This window comes from Zosterops lateralis, assembly GCF_965231275.1.
Source record: "Zosterops lateralis genome assembly, chromosome: 4".
NCBI classification, from domain to species: domain Eukaryota; kingdom Metazoa; phylum Chordata; class Aves; order Passeriformes; family Zosteropidae; genus Zosterops; species Zosterops lateralis.
Genome location: NC_139765.1, coordinates 70,121,416 through 70,143,083, shown reverse-complemented (window position 1 = coordinate 70,143,083; position 21,668 = coordinate 70,121,416). Strand labels below are relative to the sequence as shown.

At 44.1% G+C, this 21,668-nt stretch overlaps 1 protein-coding gene across 1 annotated transcript in view; it reads right to left on the bottom strand.

Moving 5' to 3' along the window:
* SFMBT2 (Scm like with four mbt domains 2) overlaps window positions 1–21,668 on the bottom strand; it is a gene marked incomplete at its 3' end in the record, with an annotated part of 103,204 nt that overhangs the window by 7,211 nt on the left and 74,325 nt on the right. The window contains exons 11-17 of the mRNA XM_083860280.1: window positions 19,208–19,334; window positions 14,984–15,097; window positions 13,651–13,693; window positions 12,980–13,050; window positions 11,718–11,857; window positions 7,209–7,318; window positions 119–294 (exon numbers count right to left, since the gene is read on the bottom strand). Coding sequence (XP_083716406.1) covers window positions 119–294; window positions 7,209–7,318; window positions 11,718–11,857; window positions 12,980–13,050; window positions 13,651–13,693; window positions 14,984–15,097; window positions 19,208–19,334 — 781 coding nt within the window. The remainder of the gene's footprint in view (window positions 1–118; window positions 295–7,208; window positions 7,319–11,717; window positions 11,858–12,979; window positions 13,051–13,650; window positions 13,694–14,983; window positions 15,098–19,207; window positions 19,335–21,668) is intronic.

Below are 21,668 nucleotides of genomic sequence, written 5' to 3'. Positions count from 1 at the left end.
AGATGAGATGAATCCTCATCAGGATTAACATAGCACACAACTCTTGCTCTTCACCACACACCATCTCCCCCTTCTCCACTTCCCAGCCAGCACCAAGAGGCGTTTTTCCAATACTCACTGTACTTGGTTTTGGTGTGGATGGAGCAGTTTTCGGGGCACACTTCAGCCACCAGCACAGGGCTGAAGAGGTTGGGGCAGCACTCGAGCTTGGCACAGACTCTCCTGCAGAAATCTGCCACCTGGTCCGACGTCCGCACGATCTTCACGGTCGCCCTGTACGTCTTCCCCCTGTACCTGAGCAGGAGTACAGGACCCCACGTCACCCAGCCTGCAAAATCCTGAGGTGCTACAGACCAGAATCCCCTCTGCCAGGGAGAGATCCTCCCCAGGGACTTTTGGGAGAGTGTCTCTCTTAAGAATGCAAGCAGAACAGGTCTGCTTTTATTAGTGGCCCCATTTCAGATGGACTTGAGGAAGGAAAGGGTAAAATAATTTGAAGGTGTGGACCTAATTTGGGATACTGGATATATATGTAGGTATGGCAAGAGAAGGAAAAAAATCTCAGTAGGCTGGGTGAGGATGGTAAACAGGACAGCAAGCCTTTATTGTGAACTGATGCAAAGTTTTTGGGAGAGGGATACAGTCTCTCTTCACATACTGACCCATGATCAGATGCTTCTACACCTTGCAGAGCTTTCTGGCCACCATCCTGTGTTTAGACTGACCTCTCTAAGAGCTCAGTGCACTTTTGGTTCTCTCCACTGCCATCTTTCCTGCTCCCATATCACGTTCCAGCTCCCAGCAATCCCCATCATAGTGCCAGCTGTGGCTATCAGGACACACTCATTGTGAAGAAGTATCCGGGTGAAACAACAATCTCTGCTACCCCAGGACCAGATGACTTCACCACTCTGAGATGTGGGCACTCACTACAAAACCTGAGGAACTCATCAGGAGTCTCTGGAGTTATTTAACAGGGCTGCAGCAACAGGCCTTAAAAACTGATTCCTGCAGGGAATGCCTGGAGCAGAAACCCGCAATGAAAGGTTTGTCTTGAATTTGCTACGCCAGTAAAACATTTATTTCGGTGTTTCGTATGAACTGTTTCTGAGTGATAAATGGCTGAAAAAGATACAGTTACATCCCTGCTGTACTACATTTGTAGATGTGAACCCTGGAAAACCAATTATCCCCCTAATTTATTAAACAGCAGCAGCAAGCTGTTGTAAACAGTGAGATAAGGTTTTTAAAAACATCCCTTATGCATCCTGAGGAATGAAACACGAGAGACAACCACACCAGAGCCCGGTGCTGGCATTACAAATGTGCTCAGAGGAGGGAAAAGTAACACATAACAAAAGAAAAAGAGGGAACAACAGTGGAAGAAAGATTACTGGATGGGAGGCAAGGAAAGACAAAGATACAGTCACCAGGAAAAATGGAACAAAGCATTTGTCAGTGTATTAAGATCTGCAGTTTCCTAGCAGCTGCTGATAGATATGGGAGAGGAAGAGAAGGAGGTGGTGAAATAAAGATGTGACCAGAGAGTTAAAACATTCAGACAGCTCTTTCTGAACACAAAGGGGTGTGGGGAAAAGGGTTTGAAATGTGGCACATGAAATGTTATAATGGGGAAACCCAAATGAAAGTCGGGTCTGAGAACAGCACATTCCAACCATCGTCAGGTCACATCCAAATTATCACCTCAGCATAAAACCTAAATGAGCATTCCTGCAAGGTGCCAGGCTCTGATATCCCACTTGGTGCCAAGACAATCCTGGATTCATTCACCTGAATGCATGAATGACTCAATGAGCCAACTTTTCACACCCTGAAAGACCTGGACAGATGATGTAAAAGGGAAAAAAGTGTTTCTTTCAGGTACAGAGCACTGTTATGGTCCCAGCTTCCCTATGAAACAGCTGCAGAGGCAGGCTGGCTGAGGAGGGCTTGGCAATACCTAATACCAAAACCACCAAACGCCACAGGCATTTAAATACATCTACTTATTAAAGTTTTATATTTCTTTTCAACGTGTTTGAAAAGACTCCTGCACTTATTACTTCTCCAGGAGCCATTAAAGTTTAATGACAGGCTGGATCGTTGGGTCAGTGAGTCTGTGACAGGCTGTGCTGCTTTCCCCTGGACCCAAAAAAAACTCAGTTTGGAGTAAACCAGCACTTTCCAGACAAGCACCAGCCTCGAGGGTCTCCACACTGGAAGAATCATGGCACAGGGAGCACCTGTAGCTACACTTCATGTGCCTATACCTCATTTTATGTCTGGATGCATCTGAATTTAGCTCACATTTATTTGTCCTTGTTCCGACTTTCACCACACTAGGATGAAACGACTGCATCTGGTTTTGTTTCCCTGCAAAAGCACTCTAATCAAATTGCCTCTTGATCTTCTTTCTTATAAGCTAAGAAAGCTGCCTGATGGGTATTATTCAAGGATGGCTGACTTTTTCTAACTGTGTGCTTCCTATTGTGTTTGGCTGCCCAGGAAGGACCCATTGTACTCCAGTGCCTGCTGAAAGGAAAAGATGAAACTGGGAAAATGAACAGCTGACTGATTTCATAGTCTGCTTTGAATGCAACACACATTTTAATTAACAGAGAGGATGGCAAAATGGAGCTCTCCATGACTGCAGCAATCAGTCTCAATAAACCCAAGGTGTTGGGACTGGCCATGGGAATTTTTTTTACATCATTTTGGTCTTGGCAGCACCTCTTTCAACTATAAACCAAGTTCTACTAATATTTTCCATATTCCTCACACACTAAAGATTTTTAACACAGGCACCACCAAATGTAATCTGAGCTGTTTCTAGGACAGCCATGTGGATGGAGCTCCTTTGTCAGAAAACCTTTTCCATTAGCATCTCTCAGAAAGTTACCAACTACTGATGCTCCTATTTATGTTTTTATACCAGGGCTCTCAATCACTTGCAAGCAGCAAGTATCTGCATGCACAGCATGGCAGAACTGGAGACCTGGAAAATTGCTGTGTCAAGGATAATATTTCTGGTTTTTTTAGAAATGGCTGTTCTTTTTTAAAAAAAGATTTTTCAGCTAAAACCAATGGAATCTTTCTTTCCTCTTCCCCGTTCTCTGCCCTCAGATCCCAAACTCAGAGAAAACCTTAAGGCTGGAACTATTTCCACGGAAAATACACTTGCTGATCCCTGAGCAAAAGTATTAAATGAACAGCACTTTGCAATAGAATTTGTCTGTTGAAGTTCCCTAAAATAGATTAGAGGTCCCTGAGAACATAGTGACTTCTAGAAGCTCCACAGTTAGGGACTGCTGTGTGATGACACGGAAAGTCTTGTGCTGAAAAACTTCAAACAGCAAGAACATTAAGAACCTCATTTTCAGAAGTCCCATTCTACGGCATTCTGACAATTCTTGAGACTAATTTGAACAACTCAGTAGATAAAAGTCTCAATTTCCTTTTGGGGAACTAAAAACTCCTTTCTATTCTTTGCAAGAAATTTCTATTTCATCTGTCTACCTTAAAGTCTACCAAACACATGGAGTTAACTTCCTTCAAAGCTATTCAGTCATCCAGTGGCATTTTGTACTCTTGAACACAGGACTCAGAAAGGGCACTGGAGTGCTCTGGTTGTAAGGCTTTGTCTCATTAAGTCTCCTTCTGATTACAGAAATAAAAGATTTAAGTCATTCCACTGATCCCAGTTTGGAAAGCCTTGCACAATGAACACAAAATAATTTCCACTGTTTATTCCTCTACCTCAAACCAGCTACCACATCACATCAGGCACAACTCACCTTTTGCTTCTTGCCAGTCCCCTACTGGTACTGCATGTTCTCAGAACTTGCTTCCAAGAGGATTTGGCTAATAACCTTTCCAGGGAAGTTAAGCTGACAGCCTGTAGTTACTTGGATTCTCCTTCTTGCCCTTCCTAAGGAAGGGTGTTATAATTGCCTTTTTCCAAAAATTAGGATTCTTCCCTCATCCTCATCAACTTCCAGGCACGTCAGCGAGTGGCCTTGCAATGACATTGGCCAGTCCTCCCAGGCAGAGCTGGCTGCATCCCAACTGCTTCCACACACTTGTGCACATCCAGTTTGCTTCCAATTTCTTAGATTCTTTTCCACCTGCTGTGGGTAACACTTTGCTTCCTCAAACAGGATCAGGGCTCTGGGAAGCCTGAGAGCCAACCCTTGCTAGCAAAGGCTGAGGCAAAGAAGATTTCAAACACCTCAGCCTCACCTATCACAAGTTAAAGGCAGTCTTCTAAAGCAACAGCAGTGAAAAGGCTTTCTTTGAAATGCAGCCTCATAAATAAGCAATGATGTCTGGCAGAGGGGTAAATATTCCTGGAGTTCAGCTACTGGATTTGAGCAGCTCTCAGAATTTCATTTAATGAAGGAGTCCAGGAATACTCATCTTTATTATTTTGATCAACTGGGCTTCATACAAGACCCAGGAGATAACTTTCTGCACTCACTGCTTTTGTTTATATCCAAAGTCCTGCAAAAATGGGTAAATCCAAACACCCCCCTCATCATCAACCCTTCAAAATGAAAACCCTTGAAAAGCATAAAGTCCCTTAAGCATTTTATGTAAAACTGGGAAGGCAAATCAAGATGTAGGAACTGAACTTAAATGCACCAAAACTGTAAGGGTTGAATGCCGACAGCTTCAACTGGCCCTCATGGGAACTCAGGAGGATCAAGCCTGACATTTCTAACTCATCATCACCAATAAATCAGGTTTGACTCTTCTCACATGGAGCCAGCAGCACTGATGGGAAACAGCTGCCATCAACACTGCAAACAACATCTCTCTGGACAATCTAAATTGTTTTATCTTCTTTGCAAGGTGAGCGTAATTGATTCCACAGTGGTCATTCAGGACAGCAGAGTGAACTAAATACAGGCTGCCCCAGGACTGAGATAATGCATTCCTGGCAGTGCAAAACCTTGCATTTGGGACAGTGGGAAAAGCAGCCTTCTCTTCACCAATCCCTTTGCTCTGCCCTGCTGCAGGCACTACAAACAAACAGCACTGCCGAGGTGCCAGTCCACATCAGAAAGAAGACAGTGACATGATGTGTCCCATCACAGCTGGCTCTGGAGCTGCCATCCTTAGCAACAGGCACCATGCAGAGCCCTTGGAGCTGGAAGTTGCTCACTGCAGTTCTCTGATGCTCAATACAGATCTCTGTTTAAGATTCTGGAGCACTTTCACACACCTGGTGGAAGGTGACGTGCTGTCTGTATATTTCACTATATCTGGTTTTGTGGCTGTGTTTTCTTTTCTGCTCCTGAACAACCAAACGGAATTAAAACTTCTGGATGGAGCAACTCAAGCCAACTAAAGGAGGAAGTCCTAAGGTAGCCAGACATATCAACCCTCTGCCATCCACTCAAGCTAACCACAGGCAAACTGGGATGGCCACCAAGCACTGCTCTGTGAAGCCAAAGAGCTGCAGGAACAAGGTGCTATCCAGCTCCAGGAACTTTATCTCCTTCTCAGAAGGCACTTCAAAATTTGCTGTGCTGGCTCTGAGCCTATGATGATCCATTCTGTGGCTTAATAAAGTTGAAAGATGGAGCCTGACTCCCTGGAGAGGGAGGTTGATGCCTGCTGGGGCAGCCAGCACACAGGAACACATACATGGACTGTGACTGGAGGGCCAACGTAAAATATTATCATGGATAGTCACTTAAACAGCTTCCAGGCTCTCTCCCATTAGAAATATGGTTACAGCAGCCTTAAGAAATAGGTATTTCTGCTTTTGCACAAGGCAGATCCCCACACTCAAATGGGAAACTCCAACAAAATCCCACTCAGGATACTGCTAATAGGAAAACTGCCTGTAAGCTCAGTTCTTTTCAGGAGAGGATGTTAAGTAATATAGGGCATTACAACTTGATTTCACAACTGCTAAGTACCTGCAGGAGTGAATTATCTGATATTTGCAGCACAAGATGTGGAATCCTGGAATCAAGGAAAAGCAGGTCATGGACAAAGACCTGTTTAAAATGAAAATCTCTATGCACAAGGTTGACTTTTAGACTTCCATTCACAGCATCTCCACTGACAAACACAAAAGCCTGGCATTCCACGTGGGTGAAAGAAGCAAATTAAAAATAGGATGTCTCTAGTAGATTTTCATTTCAGTTTGCAATCCTCCTCCAGGAAAGCATTTTAAGGGTAGACAGAGTTAAAGTTTCTCAACTCCCTCCCTCAACCAGAGAAAACATGAACTCTCTGCAGTATCTGCATGGGCAAAGATCAAATACAGTAGCCATCAATAGTGCTGTGTTTGGCAGCTATTCATATCAAATAACCAAGAGAAAATTGCTTTTCTTTGAAAAGGAGTTACAGAGTTCAGTACAAAGAGTGAGATTCAGTGCATTTAACTACAGCACTTAAAAAGTCAAGGTGACCATTAGTCAACAAAGAGAGCTTTCTTCAAAGAAATATTTGTTGACATCCATCTTCAAGTGGTAAGAATTATTCTTCAGAAGGACTCTGGAGAGAGTTCAGGTGAGACTCCCCTCTTTTATACAGACAGTGGTTGTTGAAATATATCCTATGTATAGTGCCCATTACATAAAGACATAAATAGGTAGATTTTAATGCTGGAAGGAAGAATTGAATATTCTTTGGTGCTGTATAGAAGAGAATTGAAGAATATATTCTAGAAGGGCATCAAATTTTGACCTGAATCTCTGATCTGCTACTACTTTGTCCTAATCACACTCCTGCTAAAAAATGTGTCAAAAATGTGTCCCTGCTAATTTGTTTGAACTTTTTCTGGTGCCATTCATTCTCCCCAGTTTTTCCTGCATTACTCTGACAGGCTCTAATTTAAAAGCAGCAATACTCCTCCATTTAGAAAGCCAGGAATTGAGTTCATTCAGTAATAGACAAGCTTATAAGGACAGCTTATCATAAAACTCAGAGCTTGGCTTCATCAAAACCTGGATGGCTGCTTGGAGAAAGACAAAAGAAATGAACCATTCAGGTGAATATTTCATTTCTGAAGTTGCTATGGAATGAGTCAAATAATTCAATGAAGCAAAACGATAATTAGAAAAGTAAAACTCTCACAATAGAAAAAAAAAACCCTTTTCTTACCTTTTTTTTTTTTTTTTTTTTTTTTTTTTTCCCTAGTCAGTTCCTTTTCTGAAACCTCCCAAATAAAAGAACACATACTGAAGACTTACTTTGCTTTAAGTGTTTCCTCCTGGAAATTCCACTGAGGATCTTCCACAAGCTGCAGTTCTCGTAAAACACTCCCTGGCTTGTAAGCTGCATTGATCACCATGCTGAGAACCTACGGGGAGATAAAACCAACAACAATGAGGGGTTTAAAAGTAGTCCTTGACCAAACTGAGTATGGTCCCAGGTGCTGCACAGGCAGGAGCAGCTTGTTTCTGTCCTGGTTGCACAGGTTAAGTGCTGGATGCAAGAAGGAGGGGTGCAAGAATGGATCATTGTTGCCATATTATAGATAACACCTGAATCTGATAAAGTAACTGCATTAAATGCTGCTGTTTGACCTCAAAAATCTGCTAACCAGTAATTTTGTGGCTCTGTGGCAGAGCCTCTCACTCAAAGCAGATCCCACAGACTGTATCCATCATGGGCCAGTTTAATAAAAAAAACCCACAAAACCAGAAATAGTTCTGAAGGCACAACCAAGTACAGATCATGGGCCCCACCACACAGTGAACACTGAAGGGGAAATTCACACATATGAGGTCAGCAATGTGCTAAAGAGCCTGAGAGTTGTGTGCCTTGAGTGTATTAACAGAATAGTAATGAAGTCTCCACAAAAAAGAGTTTGCAGGAGGTGTGCCTGGAACCCAGTGTGTGTCCACTCCCTACAAGAGAACACATGTGCCAATCCTTTTAATCCAAAGTCACTGAGAATAAAAATGATTCCTGCTATTGGCTCAGGAAATCCAAGCTTTAATAGCCTGCACTTGGCATAGGGAGATAAACACAAGGAAAACAAATCTCTTAACAGCACCAGACCGTGTGTTTGAACACTCTGCATTGTGTGCACATGAATGATCCCACAGTGAGTCTGGATTGGTTTTCATCTAATTTAGCTCTTTACCTAACGCCTGCTCTTAATTCCTTGGGGGTCTGCAAATGATTTCAGTGTGATCAACATGAAGTTCATCCAGCACCCACGAACGCAGTTCATCAGAAATGAAAAAATAACCAGGTCATACTGCAGTGACCAATGTGCTTACGTTTGTTTCGTTGTTTTTTTCTGGGTTGGTTTTTTGGGGGTTTTTTTTTCCCCTCTAAATCCAGCAACCTGAAAATTTGCTGGCTTTTTGAAAACCCTACAGGATTAATCATTTTCACACAAGGGCTTCACTTAATGCTGCAGAGCACTCTGTAAAATGGCACTGGCTGGAGCTGCTTGGATAGGCTATTTGCTGGAAGCAAAATTTAATTTATCACTGGGCCCTTGGAAACATTACTCAAACCACTCCTCAAAAAAATTCCAATTAGAGACACCAAACACTGACAGAGAGTAGGTTTGGATTCGATATGAGGAAGAAATTTTTACAGGGTGCCCAGAGAAGCTGTGGCTGCCCAACCCCTGGAAGTGTCCAAGGCCAGGTTGGATGGGGCTTGGAGCAACCTGGGAGAGTGAAAGGTGTCCCTGCCCATGACATGGCCTTGGAATGAGGGGATATTTAAGGTCCCATCCAACCCAAACCATTTTAAAATGCTATGGAGAGGCAGTTTCTGAGTGAACCCTCCCAGCTGCTCACCCGCATCTTCTCCTGCCTTTCTCTCCCCACACAAACTGAGGGGCACTGGCCTCTGACACCTGATTGTCAGGAAGCCAGAAGTGGGTTTTCAAAAACATCAACTCCCTGGGGAGCTGCCACACTCATCCACTGCTCATCAGGTGCCTCCATCAGCAAATCCAGGGAGTTATTTAACTCCTCTGCAGGAGTTTGTTGGGAAAGCTCTCCTTAAGAACACTTCTACACCCACCCTGCTGGCTGGTGGGGACATTTGGGGCAGAAAACATCTTGCTGACCAATTTCCACCAACAGTGCTGCCCTGTCCCCCTCACCAGGGCAATGGTGTTTGTGTGAGTTGTCAGAATAGCTGGGAAATGAGCAAGGAAAGAAAATCCAAGCCTGCAACACCAGTGTGGCCCTTCTCCCAGACACCTAATCAACTCCAGCCCTGCACAGGCACCCACAGTGCCAGCACTTTGCTCAAAGCTGGCTTGCCACCAGCAGGACTCTGTAAACTTCTAAACTCAGTTAAAATAATAATAAAAAAAGAGTGTTTTGTAAGAACAATTATTTCCCTTTCAGGGAAAGGAAAAAAAATATTAGAACCTCTGGCTTTTACTCTTCTTGTATCCCAAATGAGTCACTGGGTTTGGCATTTTAACCTACAGCAAAGGTCCATCACCACAGTAAAAGTGGTACCTTCTAGCAACAGTATCACTTCATATTACACTCTGTTAAATGCAAACAAACAAGATTTTTGGAAAAAAAAATTAACTGTGATTTAAACAAAACCAGTGAAGAAACCTAGACCACATTCCAACTTTCTCTGGAGATGGAAAATTACATCAACCATCTCAGACCAGTCAAATATCCTTTGTGTGGCTGGAGTGGGACCAGTCTGAGATTTTGGTGGTTTAATTTCAGCCCTCTGCATCAGGAATGGGTTGGGTGCAGCCAACCTGTGCCTTAGAGTACAGGGCGGGGGGATTAGTCAAGCCCAGCTTTTGCTGTTACCATCAGTGAGGTTTTATTTTGATGCTGCTGAGCAATTTGGAGTCACACCAGTGAACACAATCATGCAGCATTCACCACCACCAGCCTCTGCCCAACCTCACAGGCACCTGAAATTCATAAAGTTCTCCATGTCATGTATTTTCATGTGCACAGGGTCTCTTTTCTGAGTGTATCTGGTGTATCTGATGCCACTGGGCAGTTCAGCACTTTTCTTCCCATCACAGCTCATTGATGTTCACACATTTCCCATCTCCCTTGAAACAGTCTCAACCCTGGAAGAAGTTTTCTTAGGAGATATCAAGGTATCCTGACAAGGTACAGCTAAAAATAGGATCACAACTCTTTTCTCCTGTTCAAGACCTCAATGATCAGCATTCTTACAAGGAGAAACTCAATTTCCCTCCTCTGAGATATAATCCCACACCTCCTACCTAACAAGAGATGCCATATCCCAGGCTGGCCTCAAAGCAGGGCAGTAAACTTTTTTTTTTAATTTGGAATACTGATGTGTCTCTGGGACAAAGAGAGGAGACTAAAAGAGTTATCTGGGATCCTTTCATTAGATAATCAAGGATCTAAAAGGCATCTTTTGTCATAGTCCATCTTCTTTTTAAATAAAGAGCAAAGTGTCTTAAAAATAGTAAGAGCAGTAAGCAACGAAAATAATAACTTATAGCATATTTCTCTAAGATATGGGGAGCTATAGATCATCTAGAGTCTTAAGAAGACACTTTATTTTACAATGTTGCTGAGGACTTCTTGGCATATATGAAGAACTGTTTGTGCTTCTTAGATATTCTGACCCCAGAAACTAAAACTAAAGCTGACAATGTATTTATTTTAATTTAATTTCAACTCAGCCTTTATTATACAGAAGAGCTACTTTACAGTCACCACTTTTCAGCCCAGGTGCAATGGCTGGATGGCACCAGCTGACATCTCCATTGTATTTGGCTCCAGGTTTCAACTTGTTTTCCAAGAAAATCCCTCAGAAATGAGACAAACTTTGTAGCTGATGCCAAACAACAGGCACTGCCACCTCACTTGCCTCTTACAGTGAAAAAAACCCCACAATAAACCAGAGGTCCCAGCAGAAAACTTGTGCTGGCACTGGGAATAATGAACGGCTAGGATGTAAAAGTAAGTTTGGTACTAAACTGCACGAGAGTTACTTGTTACTCACCAAAGATTTTGGGATTTAAGGTTACACACACAGAATGCTCCACTGCATCAGTGGTGGAGGTGAGGACAACACCTTGGGTGGAAAGGGCTGGGGAGCATCAGGAACTTCAACTGTGCAGCAGTTTTTTACCTCCATCCTGCCCATGACTCTCCAAGCTGCTGGCACCTCTCTCATCTCAGCAACAGGTACCAGGAATCAGGTTTATCTCCCCTACAGCAACACTCTGAAGGTTTTCTCTTCACCCTTTCCAGAATCTGGAACTGGTTCCCATGGCCAGAACAAGCTTGAGTTTATGGCCATAATAAGCCTGATCTTTTTCTGGAAAGCTTATGGCCATAATAAGCTTGACTTCTTTTTCTGCAATTCTTTGAATTATATGGCCATAATAAGCTTGAATTTTTTCTGCAAAGTACCATTGACCAATGCTGGGCTGCTGCCATTCTCCTGCTCCTTGGGAAGTTGTTTATGTCCCCAAAATGAGATGCCCATGTCTCCACGACACTGCCTTTTGCTCCTGTGTTGATGACAACCCACACTAAAGTTGCTCCCAACCAACAGAACTCCTCATGTTTCAAAAACCTCACCTCTCCCATCAAAACTCACAATACAAAATCTGTCCCCTTCTTCCTGGCTTGCAGTTTTGCCTCATGTAAACCACTCCAAGACAATTTTTGGTGCATTGTTCACCAATTCTGGGTCTGGCAAGCCATGACTCACACTTTCCTCTGAAATCCCCTCCAAAAAAGAGAGCTGGGCCATACCTCCTTGAGCACCAGCACACACTTGCCAGGCCCCACAGACTGAGGTAGCTCTGCAATCCTGCCTTTGTTTAAATATGGACCTGAGAAGCAGCGGTGGTTGATGTAGAGCTGGGGGCAGCAGTATCTCCCATTGATGGTGCCTGAAAGAAGAAAGCAGCAGTGAGGGTGGCCTGTAGCACTTTTATACCATAAATCAAGGGCACTTCTCCCTCCTGGATGTGGGAGGAAGAGGAGGAGAATAAAGGAGGCAAAAAATTCTACTCTGGGATAGAAGGTAGAGAAGCCTTTGCTGTTCAAATCTGTCCAGCATGGGAAAAGGAAGTGTTTTTAACAATGGCTTATTTGGCTGCTGAAAGGAAGACTGGGAAAGGATTTAATCCATGACATGAGCCAGGGCACTTCCAGAACTCACACTGCAGGAGGACACGAGTGACTCACTGCAACCTGCCAGGAGGGGATGCAGGGGCTGAGCCTCAGAGACAGGGAATCAGCTCAGGGAGAACATTCACTCAGTGAATGAGCCTTAGAAACCCCTCTTCAGCTCCTGTCCAACCCCATAAACCCTGCAGAGGCATTCCCTGACCCAGCATGGGTCAACAGAGCAGTTTTCCTTGTCTGGGCTAATTACTCTGGGCTCCTTTATAGCCCATGGAGAGAAATGGAAACTTCTAGATGTCTTCCAAGTGGTTATCCACTTTTTTTGGTTATCATACCCCAAAAGATCCTGATTTTCCCCATTTGACTGTAATGGGGTGTTGGCTGCAATGCCAACATGTGTCCCACAGCCTGCTGAAATAAAGTGAGTTAAATCCTGTCCCTGCTGCTGGGTTTACACCATTAAGTGTATGAATGCTGCACTCAGAGCCTCCTGACACTGCTAAAGGGGAGAGGAATCTGCCTTTAGAAGCAGCAGCCACACCACACAGTCCTGAGGTTACACATGGGACCCATCAGGTCCTGCTGTACCCAATTTCATCAGTGTCAATTAACAACCTGCGCCCACCTCCACCAGACAGAACTCATCAGCCTTGTCTTAATATCATCATCTGAAATGGGCAAGCTCCAGGGCAACTCTGACAGCCCCAGCAAAACATGTGGAGAAGCAGCCCCTCACCTGCTGTACACCAGGAGGGTTCACTCCATGTTACACCCCCTGAGGATGTGGTTCCATGTCCCTACCTGTGGGACAACTCACTGCCTTTCTGGGGTCCTCCCCTTCCATACAGGACATGAAATAGGGTCACTGAAATAAGGATCCCTACCTGTTGTGTCTAGCTGAGGAACTGGGCAGAGGTCATGAGGTATTTTCTCAACAGGCACTGTGGATGGTAACCTGGTAAAAGAGAAATTGGGTGTATTTGATAGAGCGTTTGGTGCATTTAACAGCATCAGACAGGACAAAGGGCCAGAATGAGTCCTCAGGCTGGAACAAAAGACACACCAGCAACAGGGATGAGGAATGGAGATACCTCCAACACAATTCCACTTCCAAATGGTTGATCACAGACCAGGCTATTGCAGATGAAGGAGCCAGATCCACCCCTTCTCTAAAAATATACTCTGATGTGTCAGCTTTAGACCTCCAGGCTTCAAATATCCTCCCTTAAATTCAAGTTTCTACAAACTGCAAGAGGCAGACAGGGAAATGCCCTCCTGGTACATGTCTATCTTCCCTAAGCATCCCTTGCTGGCCATTAGGCAGGGGCTGTACAGCCCCAACCAGTAAAAAATTGCTGTTACAGAGACTTTATAATATGCTAAAAAATATTTCAGACTTAAAAGAATCCTCTTGCTGGCTGTACTGCAGTATCTGGGCAGTTGTTACAAAGCCACACAGCTGCTGTGTATTATCCCCCCTGGAAGACCTGATGCATTCCTGTAAAAACACCACCTTAAAAACCAACAACAACAAAAAAACCCAAAAACAACTTACTGTTTTTCTGGTTGCACAACTGCAATTCTCCTCTTCCTTCGCACTGCAAAAATGAAGCAAGGAAGAAAAACATAATTTTGTACCCTTCTGTCTTGTTAAGCACCCCCAGAATGCATAAAAAGCTGTGTAAATGCACTGACTATAAAACGACTTTGAGCACAATGAAATGGTACTTAATTACTATCACCATCTTTTCCTGGTATTTTTTAAGTAAGTCACTACATCATTAAAACCTACTTTAAGGATGTAATAATACATTTAATCTTTCCTCTGGAATGCTAATATTGTGTTTTATGGGATCAGCATAAAAAGAAAAAAAGAATTAAAATGAAAACACAAATATTTTTCCATACAGAAACACATATGGATAAGATTACATTTTACAAGCATGATTACCTCCAGCATAATTTATCCCCAGCTATAAATTGTGATAAGGCTGCATAATGTTGCCATAGCAGTATTCTCCTAAATTAGGCTCTGGCTGCCTGATTTTTAACTTAAGCATATTTAACTCTTCGAAAGGGCTGATACATTTTAAAATTCGCCTTCTGGATATTAATTAATATAAACAGGGAGGCAAATTTTTCACCTTGTGGCTTGAGATTGGATATGCTGGAACAGGAGGAACAACACCAAGCCACTGAGCTCTCATGAACTGCCTTCAAATGCAAATGGAAAGGGAAGAAATTTGTCTTAATATGCACTGGAGGTAGGACAAAACCCTGTGGGTTTAATTGTGCTGGGGAGGGATTTAAACTCAACAGTAGGAAAATCTCTGAGCTGGCAAGGGCAGGAAAATAAGGGACAGATACCCTGGGAAAGGGCAGGAACTCCATCACAGAATGGCAGCAGTTATTCCTCCATTTAGATGGAGCAGATCCTGTGGTGGGAAAGGGCATCCAGGTGGCCTCTGTATCTCCATTCCACCTGATATTTTATGGGGGTTTTTCTTCCAATTTGAGGTCTTTGTCCCTAATCCACTCAGCTGCCTGAGTGAACCTGGGCTCAGCACAACAAAACCTAGTTTCCCTCTGATAACCCTACTGACCAAAAATCCCTCTGCAAACCCACAACCCACTGTGCAATCCCAAACCATGGAACAGCCTTCCTCAGCATAGAAAACTCCATTTTTGGAGGGGCTGATCACAGACATAAATACAAACTGTCTAACTCCAGTCTAGTCACTAATTAGATTTATTACCATTTATTGCAGTACACTTCCAGCCTGGTTATTGGTCTGCTGGGTAGGTTGACAGTGTCAGAAATGGGATTACAGACCTCAGAGAAAATCCCTGATGCAACATTTGCACTGCCCAGGTCTCCGTGTACTTACAAACAGCTTTGTGTGGTGGGGTGAGGTTATAAGCATTTGCTTCACACCAGCCAACAGGGAAAATGTCCATAGACTCCACATCAACGATGTACTCTGGAGAGGGCATCTGAGAACCTATAAACACGAGTTTAAAATGGGATTTAGGCACAGGAACACCAAGCTCAGAGCCATCCAAGCATTCATCACGAGCCCAAGGAAGAAAATGATGGAACATGTAAAAATAAATCTGCTGCCCTGCACCAGAATCAGGCACCATTTCATCTTCAGCTCTGCACAGAGAGCAAGGATGGGGCTGCTGCATTTACAGTGCAATGTAGTTCAGAGAAAAACCCCATTAACAGCACTTTAAGAGTGTGCAGTGAAGCAGCCAAAAGCCAGGGAGGTTAAACATCCCCTCGACAAGGTGGCCTGGCTGACCCCTGGATATTTTGTCAAGTTGTATAAGTGAGTTAGAAGGAGTTGTTGAATGCTTGCTCTTAATGGTAAGAGAGTGTATCTAGGCTTTTCCAGGGTGGTAGCTGATGTGAGAGAGAGGCTTTTATGCCCCAGTGCTTCCCTGAAGCTTTTTTGTGCAGCTCTGCCCTTGAGTCCCATTTTTCAAGAGCGAGAGGTGGCCACTCTTCTGTCCAGAAGTGCCACAAATTCTCCTGGGGCTCTTCACATGAAACAAGAGCTGATCACCCAACAGGAGTGAAGCAGTATAGAAATCCCAAGTGTGACACATGCACCAATGTCTCTATCATGATGCTGACTCCAAAACTTCACCTGAAGTCTCTATGAAAGCAATTATCTTCCAATTTGATCATTACACCTCCTTTAGAAGGGAATCTCCTGTCTTCATTTATGTGGGTCCCACTCACAGAACCAAAGAATTATTTAGGTTGGAAAAGACCTCCAAGATCACAAAGCCCAACCATTAACCCATCACTGCCAAGCCCAACACTAATCTTTGTCTCCCATCACCACATCTTCATGACTTTTGAACACTTCCAAGGACAGTAATTCCACGACTACCCCAGAAAGCCCATTCCAATGCTTGACCACCCCTTCAGTAAAGAAATTTTCTCCTACTATTTTTTTCCCAATTTACCTGATTTCCACTCAAAATCTAATGAAGATATTCCTGATGGCTTTGAGTTCTTTCAAAAACAACTCTGTGTCCTCAGTCAAGGCACCATTTAACTACTCCAGCTAAAGTTCTACTGCACTGGCACAGCTGGACCAGAAACTCCACCTCCTCCCTCTGCCAATTCCACCCCAGGACAGACAGCTCCAGCACCAGCATGGGGTGATCTCCTAATAAAAGGGACCAAAGGATCAGCAGCTTCCCCTGCATCACCCTCGCCTTGGCATCTGTTAAAACATCTCTGCCTCCTGCTTAAGGCAGCAAGTGTTTGACTTTGCACAGCCTGATGACTACAGGGAGCTTCCCACTAATGTATGTTCATCAAGGGCTTGTGGTGTAATTGAAACAGTGATTGAACTTTGTGATGGGAACAGCAGCGAGGCCGAGGAGCAGCGTTTGGATCAGTAATAAACCTGCTGCTCTGAGAGTGTGGCTGCAGGAAAAACCTGAAGGAGGCAGGGAAACAGGTGCTGGTGATCACATTGCTGGAGGAAATAATGAAAATAATGCATTCATGATGTCTGTGTAGGTTCATGGATGTTTACATGGTGTTTCTCTGAGCCCTTGGTCGTGTTCATGCACTATCCATTGAAAATACAGTGTCTGTTCCACTGGGATATGGGATGAAGGCACAGGGGAAGGACACAGCTTGCTGAATACAAGACTTCAACAGCTGAAATTCCCTGAAAAACCATTTTTCTCCATGAGATATTACCACATGGTCACTGCCCAGTTGGAACCTGATGAAAGCTCCAGTGGGGAGCTCCATTTCCACCTGACACCACAAATCCAGGCAAGGAGCTCCCATGACAAGTGAGTCAGTGGCAAGACACACTCACAGTGAGGAAGACATGGACCAAGCCCTAAACAGAGCAAGAAATCAACACTGAAATGTCACCAGGTCTGGGAAAAACCAATTACTTCATTATTGTAACAGTGTCATTCTGACAAAACAGACTCAATTATCTCAGAGGTCCTTCCCAATCTTAATTATGCTACAATTCTAAATTATTAAAATAACCAGATCAAATTTACTTTCCTGCTTACAAGCAACAATAAGTGTGACATGAAAAGTCTTTTACAACCAAAATGGTGCTAGTCCTGAAGTTTAGAGCTGCAGCCACCCTGAGGAGCAAGAAAGCAGCAGAATGCCCGTTCTCCTTGTGTTCCTCTTGTAAGACATTCACAGCTACTCTGTCCTTCCTCTGCTTCTGCCCTCTGGCAACTGATAACCCTGTTTGCCACTTCCAACATCTCACTGCTTCCTTTGCCCTCACTCACAGGAGTGGAGAACAGCTTTTTTGAGACTCATTAGTTTCATCTGTTGAGTTTTACACCGCTCTCTTCTCAGATCAGGAAATGTCCCTGGGAATTGGGAGGTTAAAGGGACAACAGAGAGACTGGGAACAGGGTGAGGAAAATGTCTGTGTCCTGCTATGAATCTTACAGGACTGGTAGAACAGAGCAGCAACTCTAGAAAACTGTAAAAGGGGAAATTACAGGAAACCTCCCTGGAGAAGTGATTAACCAAAGGGTTTTCCTCCAATTCCTGGGCTGTGCAGGGAGCGTGCATTATTACTTGTATAAATTCACACCAGAAAGCTTCAAGCTCTAAAATCTAAAATGAACCAGTAAAAATTAACAATGCAGATGATGAGTAATAAAGTAGCAGAGAGTGCAGAGCATCCCATCAGTCCTGAGCTTCTCTCCTCCACCACGGGGGAACTGCACTGCTGCTCATTAAACTCGCCCTCAAGTTTAGGGTTCTGCTACTGCACAAAGTGTGATTTATCACAGAGTGTTCCCTCATGTCTAACTCTGCCCTGCTTAACTCCTGTGATCCTGGTTTTTTGGCTGCAGCCTGGGCTGCCAAACTGGGAGGGCAACAGTGAAAGTTTCAGATAAATGGTGGGACCTGAGGTTTTCAGTGAGGGGCTCCTGTGGTAGTTGGGGAGCCTTCCAAAATATAAAAAAACAGTTAGAAACAACATTGTATTAATGGAGTCAAGAAAAAAACCCCATGCTACACTTCAAGCCACATTTATTTTACAACTCTATAACCGGGTTTTTTTTGGTTGTGTTATTTTTTAATGCCTGCTTATAGCACAACACTGTGCACACTGTAGTGATGTATTCCTACAGCAGCAAAGATTGCTTTCTGCTTTTGCAGTCTTTTGCATCTTTTCTGTTTACTACAGATCATTCAATTCCTGGTATTGAGATATAAACCAAGCTTAAAGCATTTATATATCAGAATTCAAAAGAAAGAAGATGCACACAGGGTTTTTTTATGATGAGTTGTAAAAAAAAACATCCTTTAAGAAATTAAAAGAGTAACAGGCAGAGAGAAAGAGATGAGGGAAGGAAGAAAGGTGGGAGGGTGTTGCCGCCTTCCTGTATCTATCCACATCTTTGGCATATACAAGTGAAGGCACCTGGTCATTTAAAAAGAATTGCCAAAATGGATCAGATTCCTTGATCAGATGGCTGTAAATTCAACAACAGCCCTTAGTGAGAATGGAATTACAAACAACTGTTGATCCCAGAAATTAAAAAAACAAATAATATTTTTCCTGTGAGCTAGAAGGCAAACAATTATCCTAAGAGTTAAAAAACAAAACCTACCATTGCACACAGCTCTACCAAGACCAAACACTGGGGAGGAACTGTAATATCTTGGGTTACCTGGCAATGTTTTTACCAACTTTAAGGGCTTTGATTAGAGACCTCTCCTGTACAAACTGTCAGGCTGGGAATTGCTGTAGAAGTTTCAATGAGACAAAATGAGGCAAAGTTCTGTTCCCAGGATGAAGGTGTGTGATGATGGCAGGGAGGAGGTTGTCATCATGGTGATAAAAACCACTTGGATGGGAGTGTGGAGAACTTGCAGAGAAAGTTCCAGAGAAAAAGCTGGTAAATGTAGTTCCTCATGACACAGAACTGGTCAATGTGTGTAAAACTGAAAAGCTGGAGAGGGCAATTTTGTGCAGAGGATGAAGGACAAAAATTAAGAGAGTGAGTGAGTGAGTGAGTGAGTGAGTGAGTGAGTGAGTGAGTGAGTGAGGCAGACAAACACAAGCAGTCTTTAGGGCACGTACCTTCCAGGTGCAGCCACATCAGCCGCCCTTTCACCGAGGTGATGGAGGCCACACAAATCTCCGCAGGGTTCCTGGGGTTCACTGCCTCCAGCTTCATGTTCTTGGTGAAGCCACGGCTGAAGGATGTCTGAAAGAGCCAAGAGACAATGCTGAAAACATGGCACTGCAGCACTGCACAGCCTCAACCAGAGCTGTCTGCTGGGAAGAATAAATTTAACATGGTTTGCTTTCCACTGGAAGGGCAGGATACCCTGAAGAATGTAAAGGCTTCCAGAGGCAAATCAGAGCTGTGCTGGTGCAGCCCATGGTGAGGCAGCTGTGCCCCTGCAGCACATGGGGCTCTGCAGGGGAGTAGAGACCCACCTGCAGTCCCTGGAGGACCCCTGTCAAAGGAAAGGAATACCCAAAGGAGGCATTGACTCTGGAGAGAGGAGTCCATGCTGGAGCAAGTTTGCACTAACACCCATATGAACAACCAGTGATGAAATGCATGTCAGGCTCTACTCCTATCCCTGACTCCAAGGGGACTGGGAGGAGGTTACTCCACATCAGCTCCAAGTGTGTTTGAACGTTTGCCAATGATACATCTTCTGTTAATGTGATACTACCCAGAGGGTTCCCAGACCTCCTGTGCTTAAGCATCTCTCACCTTGCTAGGATCCCTGTAAAGCAAAAAACCATGTTGCCTGAGACCAGAGAAACCTCTTCATGCATTCAGTCACCCAGGTTGACTGAAGCTGAAGATATTTGAGTAACCTTTGCAAGTATGCTTTTCTCCATGGAGGTTTCATGGATGGGCCCCTGAGCAACCCAATCTAGTGGGTGTCAGCAGTGCCCATGGGATAGTGAGATTGGAACTAGACAGTCTTTAATGTCCCTTTCAACCCAAACCATCCTGTGATTCCATTTTAGGCTCTATGAACAAGGTTTTCAGGTACATTGGCTGGGGTGAAGATGGATCCAGTTGTGTTCATTGCCACTGTTCCTTCCAATGTCCCCTCCTGTCACTTATTCTCAGTCCCTTCCCAGTATCTCCCCCACCACTATCCTTGAAAACACATCAATGCAATACCTGTGTCCACACCAGGGCTTCCCTTCCTTGATTTCCCTCCCCTCTGTCCCACCTGCTCTGCATTTCTCTGCATACAGTAGCACAGAAATGGTTTCTCATCTCAGATGAGATTTTTTGCTAATAATAATTGGGATGGGTAATAATTGCCACTGACTCAAAGTGACACCAAACCCTCATCCTGTGTGAGAAACTGGAAGCCAGGCTCAAATTCAACCCTGCTCCTATTGGTACAACACCCAGGACAATGGGCATTTCACCTTGAACAACCACTGAGAGCTCTTTGAGAGACCAAAAACTCATGGCTTTGGTCTCTTTTCCATCCAAGAACATGCTGCTACTCTCAAACACGGCTTGGACTGCCTCAAGCCTTGCTCAGCACACAGATTAGCTTCACCCTGCAAAAGCTGCTAATGGCCAGGGCTGCAGGAATGCAGGCTGAGTTTGTTTAAATGCCTTTTATGTTGCCTAACAAGGAAACACCATTTATCATCACCCCAGCTCCTTTCATTGCACTTCGGTGCTGGAGGCTCATTTATACAAAATCAATGGCAAAACAGTTAGGTGGAGTTTATTTTACTGAGCATTTGGGCACGTCAATCCATTTCATAACTGCCTCTCCTTGTTAAAAAATCCCTCCCGGGGAAAAACAGCCACAGCACCTCCACTGCCAGCACCACGTCTGGCTGCAGGAGGTGGGAGATGCAAAAAAGCTTCCATCAAAGAGCCCCTCACAGCTACAAATCAAGCCAGGAAGCTGCACAAGGGACAACAGAGCAGTTCCCTCTGAAAAAGAATTGTGTTATTAAGAGTGAAAGAATAAGAGACACATGTTCGTCTGGTCAATGTTTCCTTAAAAAAAAAAAAAAAGAGGATAAAAAAATGCTCAGACCTGACTTAATCTTAGAGGATGTTACACAGAGAATTTTCTCAAGGCTGCCAGTGCTGGGAGAAGAGATCCACTGCTTGGCAAAATGAAAAGATATTCAAAGAAGAAGTGGGGATGCTTGCAGAAGAGAAATGCAAAAACAGCCCCACTGTACTGGTGTGATGCAGCACTGTCCACCTTCCCTCAGGACTGCTGGAAATCTTTGCTTTAAGTCCCTTCAGGAAGAGGGTCTTTATGGGCAAAGAAATCCTTACTCTGGTTTGACTCCCAAGTCAGACTCCTTGTGGCACAGATCCTCTGAGCTCATCAACAAAAAATTCACCAAGTCACTACCAAAGCTTCCGAGCCAGGCTGCCCCTGGGCTACCACAGATGAGGAAAGCCATGAAAAACCACAACTGGTGCCTGTCTCCATTCTGCTTTCCATAAACACTCCATCCCTCAGTCCCCTGACTTCTGAGCCCAGTGAAAAGCTGCACAACTCCTACAGAAACCTGTCTGTCC